This window comes from Macadamia integrifolia, chromosome 3 (assembly GCF_013358625.1).
Source record: "Macadamia integrifolia cultivar HAES 741 chromosome 3, SCU_Mint_v3, whole genome shotgun sequence".
Taxonomy (NCBI): Eukaryota; Viridiplantae; Streptophyta; class Magnoliopsida; order Proteales; family Proteaceae; genus Macadamia; species Macadamia integrifolia.
In genome coordinates this window covers 10,343,119-10,363,099 of record NC_056559.1, presented here as the reverse complement: position 1 = coordinate 10,363,099, position 19,981 = coordinate 10,343,119, and the positions used below count along the sequence as shown (strand labels likewise).

General features: G+C 36.6%; 1 protein-coding gene across 1 annotated transcript; it reads right to left on the bottom strand.

Annotated features, from left to right (window-relative positions):
- Nucleotides 1–4,639: 4,639 nt before the first annotated feature.
- Nucleotides 4,640–6,863, bottom strand: LOC122073288 (protein JINGUBANG-like). The gene has a single exon (XM_042637847.1). The coding sequence runs from the start codon at nucleotides 6,614–6,616 to the stop codon at nucleotides 5,186–5,188; it is 1,431 nt and encodes a 476-aa protein (XP_042493781.1). The 5' UTR covers nucleotides 6,617–6,863; the 3' UTR covers nucleotides 4,640–5,185.
- Nucleotides 6,864–19,981: the final 13,118 nt, after the last annotated feature.

Here is a 19,981-nt window from a genome sequence, read left to right as displayed (position 1 = left end):
CCCCCAAATTAAAGAATAAAAACTAAAAAGTAAATACATGTTCACATTTTCAATAATGGTTATATTTGGCATCATTTATTGATTTATTGTTATTTTTTTAGGCTTGCATGAGTGGGCCGGAATATAATAGCACATTTTAAAGAGGGCCCGTTTAAAAATCGGTTAAAGCCCGTTTAACATTAAACATGTCCGTAGCCCGGTTAAAGCCCGACTAAAGCCCGATTAAGGTAGCCCGATTATAGCCCGAGACCGACCGACCGAATATAAAGTGTACCATGCCCTCAATAACTAAGCCCGATTAGTTAAATGGACGGACACGGTGTAGCCTTTGAAAGTCTTCAAGCCCGATTAAGCCCGACCGAAACCGAACCGGCCCGACTGGTTGACACCCCTACCTAGTAGTATCTCATAAACATAGGCTGCTGAATCAACATAAAATAAAGAGTCCACTTCTGCTGCATCAACGGCTTCATCGAAAGGCCCCCTGCTACTGGATTGGATCCCGCATCAAGGATTTTTGAACTTGTTCATGTTGAAACCTATTCCCGTACGTATCTCCTTCACCGGCTAGGGTCCCTCAATCAATCGATTGTTAAAAAAGATCAACTCATTTCTTAAAGAAGAAATAGACAAGCATAAAAAAGAAGACGGAATATCCACTCTTTTGAAGGTGCTCCTTCCTAAGAGAAAAACATATCTAGCTCTATATTGTTGCTGCAAAATTTAATTAATCAACATTAACTAAGCTTCTAAATATCATTATTAATAATAGACTTATAATTAGATTTTTTATTATATTAATTGATTTAAGGTGAAAGCTTGTATAATATGCACAACCCAGGAAATTATTTGGGCTTTAACATAGTTGTATGCTAATTTGAATGATGATGTGATAATTCTAACTGATTAGTATTTATAAAAGGGTAATTTATAACGCTACGCCCTGGAGAATGCCAATATTAGAGGGACACCCCCTATCTTCCACCAAATTAGATTCGGACCCCCTGCCGTCAGTCACTGTTAAGGAATATATCTTATATGATGATGTCAGCTACTATATTCATACCAAAATACCCTAACTAAATATAAAGTACCTAAAATACCCAAACCCACTATGTTTCTTCCTTCCTCTGTTCCTTCTATTTCCAATTCCAAGCTTTCTTCAATCCACCATGGAATGGACCAGAGGCCGCACCATTGCCCGTGGCTCTTCCGCAACCGTCTCCCTTGCTAAAACTCACGGGTCCGGTGAGGTTTTCACCGTGAAATCTATGGAGTTTTCCAAATTAGAATTGATGCAAAGAGAACCGAGGGTTCTCTCTCTCATCGAGTGTCCTCGTATAGTTAAGTACAATAGCTGTGACAGATTCTTCTTGTATTATCTTGCTCCAATCTACCACTAATATGATGGAAATTAGCCAGCGTGGAATTGAATCACTGTCTTTTATTGCCTTGCTTTGCAACAAACTCAAGACGGTGCTGGTAGGCTCAATAAAATCCTCGGAAAACCCTAACTTGCAGTTTGTTTGAAAAAAAAAAAACCCTCCAGGAAACCTAAAATTCTTCTCCCGAGTTACATAAGAAAATGGTTTATGACATTTTATTTTTTAACTAGGCCCCAACGAGTCGTAGAACATCGTCTTTACAAACAAAAAATACACTCGCGCGCTCGACTATTAGTTTACTCTGCCGATTGGCTGGCCCTCAATCCACGATGTCTTCTTTGTAGTTTTGCAGTGTCATTTCATTTCTCAAGCACTAACTCTAAAAATATGAGGCGCATTAAGGAGATTTTGGCTGGATTTTTAGAAATCGGGAAGCGCAGTATTTCATTAGGAAGGAGGAAGAAGAAGCAATTGTTGTTGCTACTTGTGGCTTCCTCTGGTCATCGGCGTGGTTGCCGGAGTCGCTTCCCATAAGAATAAAAATTTGAAAACCAAGTTGGACTCCTCCCCGTTGCACGCCGTCCTCTATATCTGGAGCTTTGCTACTCAGCGGTAGCCACCATCCCAAGCCCCACCGACAACCTCACCACCAACATGAATTTTAATGAATAAGGTATAATGGTCATTTTAATTCTTCATTTTAAAGTGACTGACGGGAGGGGGTTTGAGTCTAATTTGGTGAAACAAATGGGGTGCTTTTATAATAGTGGCATTCTCTAGGGGGTGACGCTGTAAATTACTCTTTATAAAATGATCTATATTGATCATGTATTAAAATTATAAATTAAAAAATGTAATCCTTCCATTTTGGTAGTCCCAAATCTTTTTTAATGCATTGTTTGACACTTGTAAATTGTGTTAGGTTTGAAACTTGATCTGTGGGCAAGTGCATTTTAGTGTACTTAACCAGAAACATTTCACCTTAACCAATCATCACAATGTATACAGATCATGTAAAATTACATTGATTGCACATGGCACATGACGGGAAATTTTGTTTTGATCCCATTTTTCTTCATTTCCCTCCTAAAAAGAGAGAGCCTTCAGAACATAGGGTCCTCCTCCCCCAATAGTAACCTTCGTTAGGGTGCACCAAAAAAAAAAATCCATCTCTCAATGTCTTTTTCGCCCTTCTTAGTCAAGGAAATAGCTTTTATAGTTTAATTTAAAATTAGATTTTTTATGACATAATATTGAGGTGATTTGGGGATGAACTTCTAGCTCATTGGTAGCCTGTAGGCAATTGGACTCTGGCGTAAGACCAGGGAAGGTCATTGATTTGACCTTTCTATCCTCTACATTTTCGAAATATAGCATTGATAAGTTACTAGTAAAAAATAAACGTGATCTAGTAGACCCCTTGTTGGCCCTTGTGGGTGCCCTGTCTGATCCTTGTTGGGTCTCTGTTTGGCAGAGTGTGAGTCTTGGACCAAGAAAAAAAAAATTATTAATATGATTTAATATTAGGTTTAAATACCCCATTTTTCTTTAAAAAAAAAATCCTACATTACTGAAAAAACCTGTACTTTTTTTTGTTGGGTAATGAAGTATACCATTTTCTATTGCAAGGAAAAAAGTTATTAATAATAAATATCCTTATATAAATAATACAAAAAATAAAGAAAAAAGAAAAACAAATAAATATATCTTATCATTTTTTGTTAAGGAAAGGAAGCATGTGTCTCTTACAACCAAAAAACCAAAAAATCATGTGTCGCCCTTATTTAAATCTCAATATCTCTCTCACATTATAAATAGTGGGACATACACTGACATTAGGGTGTCAATAAATTTAGTTTTACGTTATATGATTCAATTCAAGATACAAAATGCATAAATCAAAATTGAACCGAATTGAAAATATAACATATTTTAAAAACAAAAACAAACTAACTCAATCGGTTTGATTTTAGTTTTAAGTTCTTTACCTTGTTTGATTTTAATTTGGTTTTATATTAATTTTAAGTCTTCTAATAGATGTTTGGGTCAATTTTTTTACATCTTTATCAACCAAAAAACCCCATTTGTTAGGATCATAATCACCAATTTTTTTCAAATATTGAAAACGAATAGAATTTATTATCCACATTGAATGAAAAGTAAAAAATAAAAAAAAAATAAAAAAAAATTATCCAGTTTCTTATTCAGGTTTGAAAATAGATAATTCAGTTCGGTTCATTGGTTTTAGTCATTAAATCAAATCAAGCCAAATCAAATCGATAAAAGATTTCAGATTTTGAAACGTAAACTGAATCAATTTACTATGTTTGGTTTGATTCAGTTTTGAACCAATTTCGATCTTAGTTTTGATTTCAGTTCCAAATTGATACCCCTACACTGACAGACACATTCCCTCTCTTATTCTAACTATATGGGCCCTTGTGGACCCTATATGGATGATATCATTCGTCAAATCCTCATTGATGTAATATGTAGATTCCTTCATCATGGAAAAGTCTTTCCCATCCCTAAGTCAAATATAAAATTTTATAAGAGTGAAACAACATGGGTGAAATATTTGAATGAAGATATATATTTGTGCACGAAGTACACACATGCATGCATAGGTATAAAAGAATGACGCAATCGAATTTTTGGTACACATACATGAAAGGGTGATGAAATAGCATATATCAAGTATCTTAGTATCCTAATTATAAGTATGGTTTCTTCCAAAGGTTTTGTTGACCTTGAAAAAATACCTCACATGTTGTTCAGGTTCTTATTATAACACATCATATGGATCATAAGGCATTGGAACCACATCAAGTATGAGGGATGAGATATTATCTTTTTTTTTTTTTTCCTGATATGCCATTGGAGTGTGTAACCAAAGTTTTAAAACTTGGGATTGGTCTCAATCAATACAATTTTGATATCAATGGAGATTGAATTAGATTGGATGGATTTATCATTTAAAAAAGTAATAATAATAAAAAAATTGATATTTTAAATCATTTTATCTTTATACCTTATTAGTGGATCTATATTGGATTGTCCAGGTTGAGGATCGGTTTTCGTCAAAAAAAAAAAAGTGAAGGATTCCCCATGATGCATGTGTGGAAAATCTCCATGCCATACCAATAGTGGTGCAAAAAATGGTATAATTTGCATCAGATCCATATGGTTAAGGCAAGAGAGATGAAAGAATAATTAAAAAAAAAGTTCATGTGAGAGAACATAGTACACTAGCATTGTGGGAAATTAATTCAGATTTAACTTCTAAAGTTTACAATTTGTGGACCAGCAATTATATAGTTGTACCATTAGTATTACAGTTACCAATTACAACAACCACAAATTGGGCCACTCTTGCGAGTTACGACCCTTTCCCCAAAATAAAATTAAGGGAAGGAGTTTTTTTGTCTAAAAGTGTGGCCTATATCAATGCCCCTTGGGTCTATCTCTCTCCTTCCCTTATTGGGATAGAAATATCATTTTATAGAAAAGAAGGAGAAAGATAGACACACGAGAATGCTGATATATGGTTACACTCTAAGATTGAAAACATTTTTCCCTAAAATAATAATAAAAAAGGGCTATTTACAGCCACTATCAAATTTACCAATCCCCTTTATGATATCCCTCTTGAATCTTGATAATCAATCAAAACGTCGGAATTCGGATCACATTAGTCAGGTGGCCCCACCCGCAGTTGCGCTTCTTTCATTATCCACGTTGAGACATGAAGGTGGAGGAAAACTTCCACACTCCATCTCCCATGGAATCTCATAATCAGATCAGTGCCGTTTCTTTCCAGTGCCCGGGAATGAGAAGCTCTGATTGGTGGTGTAACCATCTTGATTCGCGTAACTCTCTGCCATGTAATTCTGCATGGCTTGCATTTGTTGCAGATCAGGAGCTTGCTCCGAAACCCTCCACACCTTCACCGATTTATCAAGGCTTCCACTGTACACGATCCATCGTTGATCACTAGCCGTTGATTCTCGATCCTCTTCATGGGCCAAGCATTTAACGGGTCCGGTATGACCCGTTAAAACCGAAAGACACGAGTGATTCCCACCTTCTCTTCTCCATACGCATATTGTCTTGTCAGCAGATCCAGTGAACACAAGATTCCCAGCCGCAGCTAAACATAGGACAGCCAGTTTGTGTCCTCTGAGGACTCCACCGTGTGAAAGCTGCTTGTCACGCTCCCAGAAGTTAACGAGTCCGTCAGATGAGCCACAGTAAACAATTGACGACGACGGATTCACGGCTAACGCCGTTACTGCACATTCCTGTTTCAGCAATGTATGTGAAAAGAAGTGTTTCGTTCCTTTTCCACTTATTTCTCTCCGCCACACTTTAACGCTGCCGTCGGCCGAGCCGGTGAAGACCAAACCATCGAAACCGGCGACGACGGAGTTCACGGCGTCGTCGTGAGCGTTTATCGATTCCAAGCATTTAGAGTCTTTGATTCTCCAAACTTTGAAGGTTTTATCCCAGGAACCAGAGTAGAGCAAACCTTGATCCTCATTCAAGCTGAGACAAGATATAGCATCGAAATGCTTGATCCAGAGACCATTCCTGTGACGCCTTACCTCAACGTAATTGCTTGGCTTGAGGGAGCTTTTAATGAATTCCTTCAAGGTAGGTAAAGCACCGGAGCGTTTGTAAACGCTAGGGTTTTTAGTGGAAACCCTCCACACACGAATCTTCCCATCCTGGTGACCGGTAAAGATCTTTTCACCACAGATAACTATCGCTTTAACCAATCCACTGTTTGATTTGAAACCAGAGAACTCCTTTTGATTCTTCCAGACGCGAATGTTCTTGCTATCAGATCCGGTGTAGAGCAATTCCCCTGAAGCTGCCAAAGAGTAAATGTGACCTTCTTCACGGACTAAAGATCCGATTAAGCCATTGGTGGGGAAATTCTCATCGAAGGGACTTATAGGAGAGGTTCTTGTCCATGGAGATTTGCTGTAAGGAGATGAAGTCACATCCCAAGGGGACATATTATAAGGGGAATTGTCTGGACTCATGGGGCTGCGGTCGTAGTAAGCAGGGCTCGCTTCAGAGACGCTGCTTTTACGAGGTTGGAAATTATCGTCTTCGTCGGTCGGAGTTGGAAAACTTGGATCAGAATGTAGGAAATTACCGAATTTAGATCGGGAAACAGTGTCCGATTCTGCAAACATGGTACCTCCTGTTGAATCGTCTCTCATTCTCTACCTTAAACGTTCCTCATCAAAGAAGAAGAAAGGGCGAAAGGAAGGCGACCCAAGAGGGTGAAGATGAAGAAGAAGAAGAAGAGTCTGTATTTAATTAACGATAAAGGGGGAAGGAAGAAGAAACTTTGATCACAAGAAACCCGAAAGCTGCGACGCAAATACGGAGAGCCGATAGATTACTGTCAGAGAAACCGGAAAAAAAAGGGTAAAAATTGAATCAAAAGGACTAAACTCGGAGATTGGTGAGGTCGGTACTTTTATAAATAGAACGTTGAGGAACAGTGGTAGATATCTAGACAGTTGTGATTTTAGCACGTGTACGGACGTGATCTACCTGTGCCGGAAATCGGTTCCCTCGGTGGCGAAACAAACTAATACTATTTTGGGGACCTCAAGATGGTTGGCATCCGCATACCGGTTCAAGCTTCCCACCAATGATTCAAAAATCGAAACCAGATCGGTCAAACATTGATTATTAAGTTTGACACGAATCCAGATCATTGTTTTAAATACCGATACGGATCGGCCAATATTGATTTTCATCCCGATATGGATCGGATGTATCAGATGGTTATACCCTTATTATGGACTGTAACAATGATCTGGTACTGGCCAGCCGATACCAGTACTGATATTCTTTAATGGAGAAAAGAATGTAATCCTATACATAGGGTGGTGAAATGACAACCCCCCGGGGCTGTTGGTCGCAAGGGTGCATGCTTCCATTGCCTGCTAGAGCCACATAATTAGTCTCTCTCACTCTTTTAAAAAGTTACTTACCAGTATAGTTTGAGGTAATATATTCACCCAATATTAGTACTATGCCAATAATGTATAAGGCTGGGTTAGGTAGTCATTTAGAAAAATGTTTCAGATGTTTTTTATTCTATGAGAACAAAAAAATGGAATAAAGTTTTAGTGTCAATTTGGTGTTTTCTAGAAACGTAAAATGATGTAATGACGAAACTTTATTCAGTCATTTTGGTTTCGTTCCAAACGAAAAAAAAGTGAACAATTAGGGTAATCGTTCCCGAAACAAATTTACTAAATACAATTTTTTTGTTTTAAAATGACATTTTGATACAAAAATTGAAAATTCTGTTTTTGACATGAAATGTTGTTTATGAAGCTGAATGACTAGTAAATATAGCCTAAATGATGAAACAATACAAAAAATGGTAAAATACCAAAAAAAAAAAAACCCCTTTAAAGAAAATGAAGAGTAAAATTGTTTGATACGATACATCGATACCGTATCACTATCATAACGATTTTAAAAGTGACCGATACCCGATTTGATACCATCTTCCCAGGCTGTGTTGGCAGATTTTTAGGTCAAGTGGATTTGATAGAGGCTGAGAATGAATAGGAATTTTCCATTACACTTGCAAGTTTCAAAGGGGTTGTTTGACTTTTTCTCTATATGGAAATAAAATAGATTGAAACATTGACCCTGTCTATCTAATGACTTTAGACTTGTAATCTAATATTGTATACTTGTCTGTTCCATCTGCTTTCTGATCTGTTACAGTGTTAATTATATCTTAATTAGTAATTATAATCTAAATATAGTAATTTGAAGACATTCTGTTTTAATATTAGGAGGCATCTTTGCGAAATCTCTGAAGCGCCCCTCCATGGTGTCAAAATCACGCTACCGCAACCTTAATTGGGGGTATTTTTCAAATTTATTTTAAATGAAGTTTGTGGTGTGAAACGGACTGTCTTTAGTGATTTTTATTGAGGGCAGTGCATGGAATTAAGAAAAATTAAGTCAAATATTATCTATTTTGATTACCTTAAAGTAAGATTAATTGGTGATCCCTACTTCAAAGTGAAGGATGAAATCCAAGTTTGGTGAGCGACCCCATGGAAGCTACCGGATTCTCTGCCGCCATTTTCTAACCTCGATGGTACTTCTTGCCTTCTCACATGTTTTTTTTACCCTTCTGTTGACCATATGGACTCCATAGTCCATAAGAAGTTAAGAACCATTTGTATTATCCTATTTCTCATGTTGCCATTGAGGTAATATGAGAGAGACTCCCTCCACATTAATATCATGGGAAACCCTTCTCCAAAGGCGGGGATTAAAAACATGGAATTAAGATCAAGACCGGTACCTGTCTATTTTAATTCGATCTACTTTGGAATAAGTCTGAATCAGTCCCTAAATTGGTGTTTTTATGCCCTTCAGGGTTTTTTTCACTTGATAGATTATTGATGCTGCCCTTCATTTATGACTTTTCTATATAAGGACCAAATGAAATAGATCCAGTTGATCTGATCAAAATTCTTGAAACGCTAGTAGCTAATGGTAGTACTAGAAGATCCTCTCTAGCAACAAGGGGTTATGTATTCACTAATAGGCTTGTTCATTGAATGGATAAGATATACTATTTGCATTTTGGGAGAGGGTTGGTAACGTCGTTTGGTGTAAGTTAGTGGCATGCACCAATGAAAGTGTGAAAAGTATAGAAGTAGTGGATCATTTCCATAAGGGGAAGAGATATAGATACAGGTTTGAACACCTTGACAGCTTAAGGCTAGTGCATTAGAGAGCCTCAACCCATGAGATTTAGGCCTGAGAGTGAGAGTCTAGCGTTTGATTCCTCATCTAGTTTAAGACACCCCACAACACCACTCCACCATTACCAAATAAATAAATAAATAAATAAATAAGTGATGGATTCTTAGGTTTGTTATATATATATAAAGGAATAAAGTTTTTTGTTTGAGAACGTGGCTCTTGCGCTAGTACCATTGTGTATGTCTCTCTCTTCTTCCATGTAAAATGATAATTCTGTTTCCTATATATTGAATCAAAAGAAGAATGTTAATTGAGTCTCGTGCTGATGTTGGAGCCATGCTCTCAAGCAAAGTACAAACTCCATAAAAATGTCTAATAGCCACTTGAGATGATCCAATGGTATAAAGAGATTGTTAGTCCTATAGAGTTGCTGCCTGAAACTGCAGTTCGATCTTGGCCAAAATAATAAAATTTTGATGCTATTATAAACTGTATTAGGCTACAAAATCTTTGACTGTTAAATTTAAATGTTGTGTTGGAAAGTCAACTCTTTGGTTATGATCCTATTACCATTCGTTGTCAAAAATGATAATCCTTTAATGAATAATGAGAGCTCATTTGGTACCTCAAACGTGGCACGATGAGAACCCTCATGCCCCAACCATCACGGTTTACGATCTTGAACCTTCAACCCATTTAATAACTAGAGAGAGGTAAGAGATTGATGTACTATCAATCCTTCTCCCCTCTCATCTTTTATAACTACAGTCTTAATTAGTATTAGAGCAAGGGTTGGGCATGCTACTGGATCATCTAGGAATAAAGTATGCTAGATTTTGTCAGTTTAGTTTAAACCATTGGATTCATAATTATTATTTAAAAGTTAATAGAAAATAATTCTCTCTCCTATTATGTCACTTTTAGACATTCACGGTGATAATCCACTTCGGAAGCCCCTCTCCTCTCTCTATGCCTCTGCATCTCGATGGCTTCAACTAATAGGATTGGACTCTCATCTTTTCGAGTTTCAGATCCAGAGTTGGAGTTCGTCAGAATCTAAATACTAGTCAGTGAGACTCCCCTTTGGGAATGAAAATCGTATAATGTTAATTTTATTGAACAAATCAATCAGTAGAGCAGGAAAATGAGAACTTGTGCCCAATGATCTCGCATGTTCGTGTGGAACCTAAAGAAGAGAGATCATATGATGGAGATTTCCAGTATCTGTCGAAGATCTTGTGAGCTTACACAACACTACAATGCCTCTAAGAGAGATCATGTACATGGTTTGTTCATACTATTATAGTGACCGCAAAGAGTAGTGACTTAAAAGAGAAAGAAAAAATTAAATCAACTAAACAAATAAGGAAGAAGAAATGGAATAACTTATAAGGATTATGGAGTGATTTTTAGATTCTCAAAGGCTGCTTTGTAGCGTTCGATTGAAATATGGAAGGAATTGAACCTGTGAGATTTTAACGCCATCAAATATGAAATTGAAAAGATTTTCTCACCATACAAAATGAATCAACAATGTTTTTTGCTATGACGGGAGGACGGAAGACGAAGGGTGTGGGAAGGGCCGTGGGGCTAAAAGGGAGATTATGGGGTGTGTAGTCAAGGTGTGGCAACTTGCTTTGGCACCGGAGATGGGAGATGGGAAGATGTGTTTTTACCTATTTAAAACTAATGGATGACTCAGATTATGTAGGACAAGATCAATGGTTCATATTAAGTATATTTCATCAACGATATACCTAATCTAACGGTTAACAAATGCTAGCATACCTTAGTCTTGGGTAACCCGCTAGCATGTCCACTTTTTTTGTAAGTATTGGTATACATCTTTTATAAATTATTTAACTTTTAACAATTGGTAATCTTATCCCTTAATCATTCTATTCCATTTATTAAATCGATCCCCAAATCAGCTTCGAAAGTCATCTCATTTAATAATGAAATTAGCTCTCATGTAAGGCTGCATAGTTCTTGCCCTTTCCCCCACCCCCGCACCCACCCCCGCACTTCTCATATGTTAGAGCCTTCGTGCATAAGGTTTGCCTTTTTCTATTCCATGCCAGTTCTGCTTCTGGTTCCATATTGGTACCCAACATTTCAAAGCATGAATTGGGTTCTAGAAAAAGGGAGGGGGGACGGGAGACGGGGGACGGGGGGTTGTAGGTGACTATTGTATTGGCTATCCAATTTGAATCAGTATTGTGTAATAAATAACACCGGGTGGTTGGGGTGTAGACATTTACCTACAAAAATCGAACATATGAGCGGTCAGACGGCACCAAGAAACGTTACGTTAGCCTCCTCACGGTTCGAGTGGTTCACACTTCAAAAGTTTAACGCGCCAAAAATTTCAACGGTCAAATAAACGCCGTGAAACCCAACTATAACGGAAAACGGATCAGATAACGATTTAAAACGAGTTAGGGCTTAGAACCCCCCCGACAGCCGCCACCGAACGTGGCCGTCTGATTGGTTAGGTTGTTGCTTCTGTCTCCCATCTTCATCCATACCGCCCCTACTAACACGTGTCTAAAAGAGGTCCCACTACTGTATTAGGACACGTGGAAATACTTAATTATGCTTACGTGATAATGACGCCTTAGCAGAAACAGCAATCTGACGTGTACTTTAATGACTATTAGAAGTAGGGCTGACGTGGTAATGTACACAACTGACCTTTCGCGTTGGAATTTGAATTTGTTAACTTGAAGGATTTGAAAATTGTGATGCTTGGCAGCTTATGTGGACCACTGCTTATCCACTTTAACACGTCACCCTAGATTCCTTATGGTTGTTTGTGCTGACGGGGTGACACCCATTAGCCTTTTTATATGTTAAGTTATGTGGAAAATATCTTCCATTATTTTCAGTGATGCTGGTAGCATTAGGGTTGCTGTCATGACTGTGACAAAAGTTTGGTAGCTAACCCCGCATTGACTAACACACTTAAAAATCACACATTAACTACAAGGTTATAGGCATTGGTATCGTGTAATCCATATCACCAGAAAATAGTATTATCAGCTAATACTAAGAAAGGTAGAGGTTTCCTGTGATGCGTAATAGAAGATAGCACCATTGAGAGGACGGGAGATGGTTTCAATCATTACTTTCGTATGAGTAGAGAGAATGTCAGTATGGATCTCATATTATTACATGACAGTGTCAGGGAAAGGAATCCCCAATCTTACCTCGAGTATTGAGGGATTGGTTGATCTTAAAAATAGTAGCAGTGGAAAGAAGAATTGGTGATACAATGTCTTTAATTTCATCTCTAAATTCCCTATATTGGGTTTTACAATATATTTGTAGCGAGATTGTCTTTCTCTATAAGTAACCTAATAGAGATGTAAGGACAAGTGTCGTAAACTATTTTCATTAATTATGAAGTATGATCTCAACTGATTGAGGATGTAGACAATCTTGTCGAACCTAGTAAATCTATGTACATTGTTTATTCTTGTTTTTCTATTCTTTTATATATCATTTTAGGATTGCGTTTCTACAGCTCAAGATCGGAATTAAATATGAGTATATGACACATGTAATACTTTTTTTTTTCTAAGAATAACATCTGTAATACATTTTTGGGAAACTATTTTATGTGTGAGTGTGGTCCTTGTGCTTAAATAGATAAAGAGCGGAATGACCGACCCATCCTTCAGAGAGAGAAAATGAATCTTTTGTGGATACTTTTTCATGAATTCCTATTATCCATTGTACACATGCAAGAATCATACTCCCCCGCAAGTTACACTTTCCCTACAAATATTTTTGACAAATGCACTTGCAAGAATCATACTTTTTCACTTGTTTAAGCTTTGAAAACGACTGTTTATCTATACATCACGCGTGGCATTTCACATTCTCAAGCGATTTGATAAAAGAAAACAAGTATGTTTTATCTACGTAGGGGTGGGTCCACAGGGATCTTAATTCAGCTTAGTTTGGTAGGCGGAAATTTTCTGATATTGACCGTTGATCTGCCAGGCGAAGTCAAATCCATCCCTATCCTGTTTATACTTTGTCCTATTTAAATGGTTCGGGTCTGATTTTCTTTTCCAAACTAAAGGCAAGGGATAAAGTGAATCCTGCATTAATCAATTAAACTTAATGCATAATGAGCCAACCGAACTGTTCGCGCGGCTCAGTTTTGGTTGTTTTTTTTTACATATATCAGTTGAAATAGTACAATAAGGTGTCCGGTCTATAAAAACCAAACCGAAGCTGATAAGTATCAGGCTGATTGATTTTGGTTTGTTATATTTTTTGACAGTCCCTTATCATAGAATTCATGTTAAAAGGGTTCGTCTGGGATTTCTTTCGGGGGTGTTTGGTTCGGTAAATCAAATGGTGTATATATCGGATATGAATGTCATTCTTTTGATAGACATTCTTCTGAATTATGTTTCTTTCTGAAAAATCGTTTGGTTGCCTTGAGGCTAGTACATGTTTCTCACGGGTTGAGATATTGGCTTCTGTAGATAACTTCTTTCTGCTTTCTCCTTTTATATTAGGTGGTAAAAAGGTTACTAAAATATGAGTTTTAGTGTTGGGGTAAACTCAGATTTGTAACACATCCTTTGTAATATGGTCATTCATGGGAAGCAGGGTGCTCACTTATGAGGGTCATCCTAGTGGAACCAAACAACTCAAAAAATTAAGAATTATCATTCTAAAGAATGTTATCTCAAAGATTTACCGAACCAAACACCCCCTTCGGGAACCAGTTGTGGACTACGGGCCTAGGACTAGCATCAAATGCTGGTGGAGTTTATATATATATATATATATATAAAGGAGAATTATTCAATAAGGAGAGGAGTTTAAATGAGGAAAGAGAATGTGGGATCCATATTAATTCTAAGACCCCTCTGGGTCTTTAGACTCTTTTGAGTCTCTATACTGCTTGCAAGAGATATCTAGTGTAGATTGTATGGTGTAATCCATAGTAGCTTCTAATTGATTTCATGTCTATATAAATTGTAATAAACTATCATAGCCTAATAACCTGATGAGAGTTTGATTTTGCACTTGATACATGCTTAATTTTTAAGATAGAATTTGATTTTGCATTCAATACAGGTACAAAGAGATGGATGTTAGGTCTTTTAATTTATGAACCCACAACAACTGGCCATTACAATCAGACAGCAACTAATATTTAGCCATTCGACCTATTAAATTCTAATAATTTTTAAACCTGCAAAGTCTTCCCGTTTTTGGCTTTGGTGAGAAGAAAAGAATTTGATTAGAAGACTCAATTGAATCAAGCTTTGTTTAACAAATATGATCCCAGCATTAGAAGTTTTGGTACCAATTTTTAATACTCGTTTGGTTGGTAATGAACTAATGACCATACTGGTTTGGTCGGGATTAATTACGAAGAACAATATACACCATTGTCAAATTTGTTGAAATATTCAACTCAAAAGCTTAAGTTGTCAATGATGGAAGGGTTAATCTTAAAGAGTCAGCTATTTGCAGTTGCCAATTTTATTGAGAAATTCAACTCAAAAGCTTACGCAATTTGATGGAGAGGTCCATTTAATATATGAAGCCATTTAAGGTCCTATAAGTAATTGGTGTGTGTTAAAAATTTTCAACATTCACCCTCACTTGTCATCCTTTAGGGTTGCAATACAAGTATACAAGTGTCACATTACTTCTCTTTAGATGGCCGTGCATATGGGTATTTAGTGAAGTTATTGATGGTCGTGGATCACCGGATGGACTAATAAAAGAATATATGAAGTCATCCAAGATCCTAAAGGCTCAGTCGTGGGTTTGTTCCTCATAAAATTGATGTTGATACATTTTCAAAATCTCTACATGAGTAGGTTGAATGCTAGGTGCATGTGCCACATGACAAAACATATGAAGTGCTACATTTGGGCCTGGGATACATATAGTTGGGTTAACATTTTCACATTTTTTGGGTAGAATTCACATGATAATTTCACGTTTGGATTGGTTTGATTTGATGAAGATTCAATGTTTGAACGTTACAAAAGAATCAAGGCCGATCATGTAAAAGTCCTTTACCATGGGTGTCAAATTTTAATCCAAATCGGTTGGATAGACCGAAAATGAATCAAACCGAATGCTTAATGATTCGGTGTTGGATTTATATTTATAGAAACCTAAACTGATCGATCCATTCAAAAAAATTAATTGAATCTAGCTCAAAAGGCTGGTATGTGGATTTTTTTTTATTTTTTTTTTAACTTGTGTTATTTTTATAGGGAGAGTGTTCTTTGAGTAAGTGACATAGAGAAGCGCATCAATGAGATGCAACAAAATGATATTGTGCATTGGAGGGCAGCATTGCCATTTTATAAGATGAGGAGAGAGATACACATAGAGGTGGTAGTGTACCTTGCCCTGACAGCTCAAAGAAACATTTTCCATATTATATATAGAAATTGAAAGTAAACAATCACAATGCGATATGTGGGTGATAAGAGCCGTTAAGGCAACTCGATTAAAATTCCTATAACAGCCAGACCGAAACTGAATCTCTCTATCTCTCCTTAGCGGTTCGACTTTGGTTTGGACTGGTGCATGCAGAAAAATTAATTCAAACTGATTAAACAAACCGTTAATGCAAATGCTCCAAAAATGAACCCTTGTCACTATCTTCCAATGAAACTGGCCTAGTTGCTTAAGGGCATCCACAGTCTATTGCTTGGATTAGTAGTTATACTTGGATTTTCCATGAAATCCAAACCCAATCCAAAAGTTTAAATCTGTTGAGGAAAATGATGGTTTCCTGGTAAAATTTTATTACAAAAAGAAAAGAGTTTGGTATAGCTTTCCGGCAACTAATTTGTTGTTGCATTGGAAGGATTTGTTTAGGTAATCTCTTAGCATGAGAAAAGCTGCAAGTCATGAGGGTGGTACGTAGTCGATTCATTCGAGATCGGGAATCGTCACTGACTAATTCGATTGGTTCACATCGATTCAATCTGATTAGTGTCCGGTTCTGACCGATTTCGAATCAGTTCTAAGTCCTAATTGATTCAGATGCCGATTCTGAATTTTGAAACACTGTGTGAAATAGAACTTTCTGGATAGCTCATTGTGAATCTCCATAGGCGACCCAAGCCTTTCTCTAATTAGTCTCTGTTATTGTATCTGTGGAGTGATGGGCTTAAAGTGAGTCTCGTTTTGGTTTGGGCTCATACCCTGGGTTTATGTATATTGTACTTTGGTGCCGATATAACACCTCGTCTTATCAAATTGATCTTTTGAGATACAAATTTATATGGTATGTGATATAGTTTTGACCTATGCTAGCTGTAAAGTTGTGGTTCCTGTTGCAGTAAAAAATCGTCTTAATTGGTTGTTGTGAAACTTACATAAAGAAGAAAACACAAGAGAGTGATCGTTTGACTAATCCGATAGGGACTCTCTAATGCTTAAGTCAGACTGTCAGATTTCTCTGCAAATAGATACTTCCAGTAAAAATGAAAAAAAAAAATTTGATCATTTGGAAAGGGATTTACCAGGGTATTTATAGTTGAAGATCGCAGTCTTTGGGTGAGAGTCCCGCTTTGGTAGCTTCCTAACGCTGCTAAGAGTCCAAGTACAACAAGAGTTGTAATAGGTAAGTGAATATGGAAGATTAAACCATTTATTGGAACTCCACGTCTAAACCATATCCTAGGGAATAAGACGAGATAACGTTCTTTCTAGGGAAGATTCGACATCATTTGGAGAAAGCTTTTTAGACTAGGGCACTTCCGCTCTTTGTTGACAAACCACGTTGGACCTGGATAGCCCATTAACACGTGTCTTGAATGAGGAAACCACTAGGACTCCTATGCTAAGTGACCTGGGCTAAGTGGTCTGGTTGTCGAACTACTTACTCTGAACACGCTATTTGTCGCTTGGCTATTGAGGCATTGGTCCTGCCATTTGGTCATGGACCTGGTTGAGTTTGTTAATTTTTTTTTGGGTTATTGTGCAATGGGACATCTGCGCTATTTTTCTCATGCTGGTATTTGACCAACCGCGGCAACTGATGCTCTTTTAGTGGAGTAGGCTAATCGATTGGCTCTTGACCTGGCTATCAACTTAAGACCGGATAGGTGAATTGGTCAAGTTTAAGTCACTCGTTTGGACTAATATCATTATCTTTCACATTTAGGTTCACTCCTTATTCGGTTCATATAGAATGCCCTTGATGGTAGCACATTTCCATCATAATAGATCCAAACCAAACCTGAAAGTCATTGGCTTGGTCCGATTCTAATTTTGGCCAATCTGATATGGTCGATTCATGCCAAAAAAAACTCCCATTTTGATGAGTTTACAATTTTACATATAAACATCTTCACCAGAAAAAAAAAAAATAATAATAATAATAATAATAATTGCACATAAACATCCACATCCGAAGTGGGATTATTATTTTCACATGAAACACCGACACGCCACTACCTAGTAGATGCATAACTTGAGGGCTTTGCTTACTTGGCAGTTGGCAGATGCGTATGTTTCTATGACTGATTTCCACTATTGTTTGCTTGTGATGATACGAATTGACAGTCGTTATAACATATTTTTTTTTATTGGGAGGGCCCATGGTTTCCGATAGAAACCATTTTGTTTTCTGATAGAAACCATGAGCCCTCTTGATTTTGCTTTGGAATTGACAAGACAAAAAGAGAAAAAGAGAAAAAGAGAAAAAGATTAAAAAAAAAAAAAAATGTTTTTGAGAAAACTACGATCAGGATTCAAGGACCCATTTGAGAACATTTCAAGAAACGTATTTCTGTGTCTAAAAATGATAAAAGCGAAACAAAAAGTATTTGATAAACTGTTTCATTTCACTTGTTTTTAAAAATATAAATTAAAATTTTTACTTATTTATGGTTTAAGAAACTACTCAAACGAAATAAGGTTTCTGGAAACGACTCGTGACCATTCTTTTGCTAATTACGATCGATTTTCAGAAACATGACTTATCAAATATTTTCATTTTCGCTTCTATTTTTAAAAATGAAAATTTATGTTTTTATCGTTTCTTTAAATAAAAATAGCAGAAACTTTATCAAACAGGTCCCAAGACTAGGGCCAACAGAACAGAAATTCAAAAGTGGACGTATTTTTCATCAAAGAATCAACTTGAGGTTTCCCAAAGCAAGCGCAACTTATTGGTAGATAGAGAGATAAGATATAAATCCCTATGGCTATGTTTGGTAGCCAAGAGAAAAAAAGAAAAGAAAAGAAAGGAAAAAAGAATCTATAAAAGAAAAGAAAAGAAAAAAGAATAAATGGAATGAAATGGTAAGAAAATAAAAAAATTATGTATATCTGGCAACCAAGAGAAGAAAATAAAATAAAAGAAAAAAATTCAAAAAATTTTGAATTTTAAGAGAGAGATAGACATAGGAAATCATAGTGTAATCATTATTTTTTCTTATTAGTTTTTCATATTTTCTCATGTTTTCTTGTGTTTTTAGCAAGAAAATTTGTTAAGGAGCAAAATAAAACTTCACAATTCCCAAGAAAAATTTTGAATTTGAAAAGGAGAATCTTCTCTTGAGTGAAGACATACCAAGTGCAAAGAAATATTCTTTACCCAAAGAAAAAAGTACAAATTTCTTGGCTACCAAACACAGCCTATAAGTTTTAATGGCTAACAACACCACCTGATTCCAGTGGACTATTCTGATATATGAGTTTCATCAGTTACGTAGGTGAAAGCCCATCAATGAGGAGTTTGAAACGCGCCCCTTGTTTGGTCCATTCTCCCTTACTGAACCATCCCAAAACAAGTAGAATTAAATTGTGTATAAAGTAATCGCCCATTGTTTTTTGGGCATTTTGGATACTAACAATAAATTGGGTTGACATATAGACATCCAATTAGGATTAGGGTGATTTTTAAAAGTCTGAATCAGGTGTACGTACGTTTGAAATTCATTCAATCTCTCTCTTCTTCCTACGTGTTTTTACATTAAGTGGATTTCAAATGTGGATCAAATGTTGTACAAGAATCAAAATTTGATTCAAACTCGATTTTTTTGCCATCTTTGTTTCCGGGTGTTCCCTAATAAATTTTTGGAAAAAAGAAAATTTTCTGATCACGTGACCCTTGCACCAATATATAAGGGCATGCAAAAGTGAAAGTACTATCCCACCCTATGAAATAAAAAAAAATCTAATTTATGTTGATGATTAGGCCACGTGACTAAGCAACAATCTCTTACATAACCATCAAAGCCCTTTGTTTTTTAGGCTCCAAACTGAGTTAATCACTAAATTGGTTTTCTAAGCTAAGATTTTGATTCACAATGCCTTACAATTGCTTTTTTTGGTTCATTTTTAACGAATTAATAAAAAAAGTAAAAAATGCTATGTAAGTTGTATAATCAGTTTATGGTCTTGAGTCTCTTGACTGAGCCTAATTAATTCTCACGAATTTAAGATATCACACTGTTTAGTTAACTTTTGACATCCCTAAAATCAATGTAGGGTTTTAAAACGAAGAATCGGTATCTAAATGGATACAGTCGATTCTGATTTGTCTGATTTTATTCCATTTAAGATGGGCCAGAATCTGGAATGCCAGTACCTAGGGTCGGACTTGGCCGAATCGATTTGAATCCACCACGTGCCACAATTAACAAAGCATACAGTGGACTGAGTCCCACGGTTTCTCTCTTTCTCTCATAATCCACTTGTCAAGGGCAGTTTCAGCCGCTATGAACTTATTGAAACTGACGTGGATAAGGTGCATCATACGTGGCTCATGTGTAGGACCCATTGAAAGAGCACCTATTTAGTGGTTACAGTCTTTT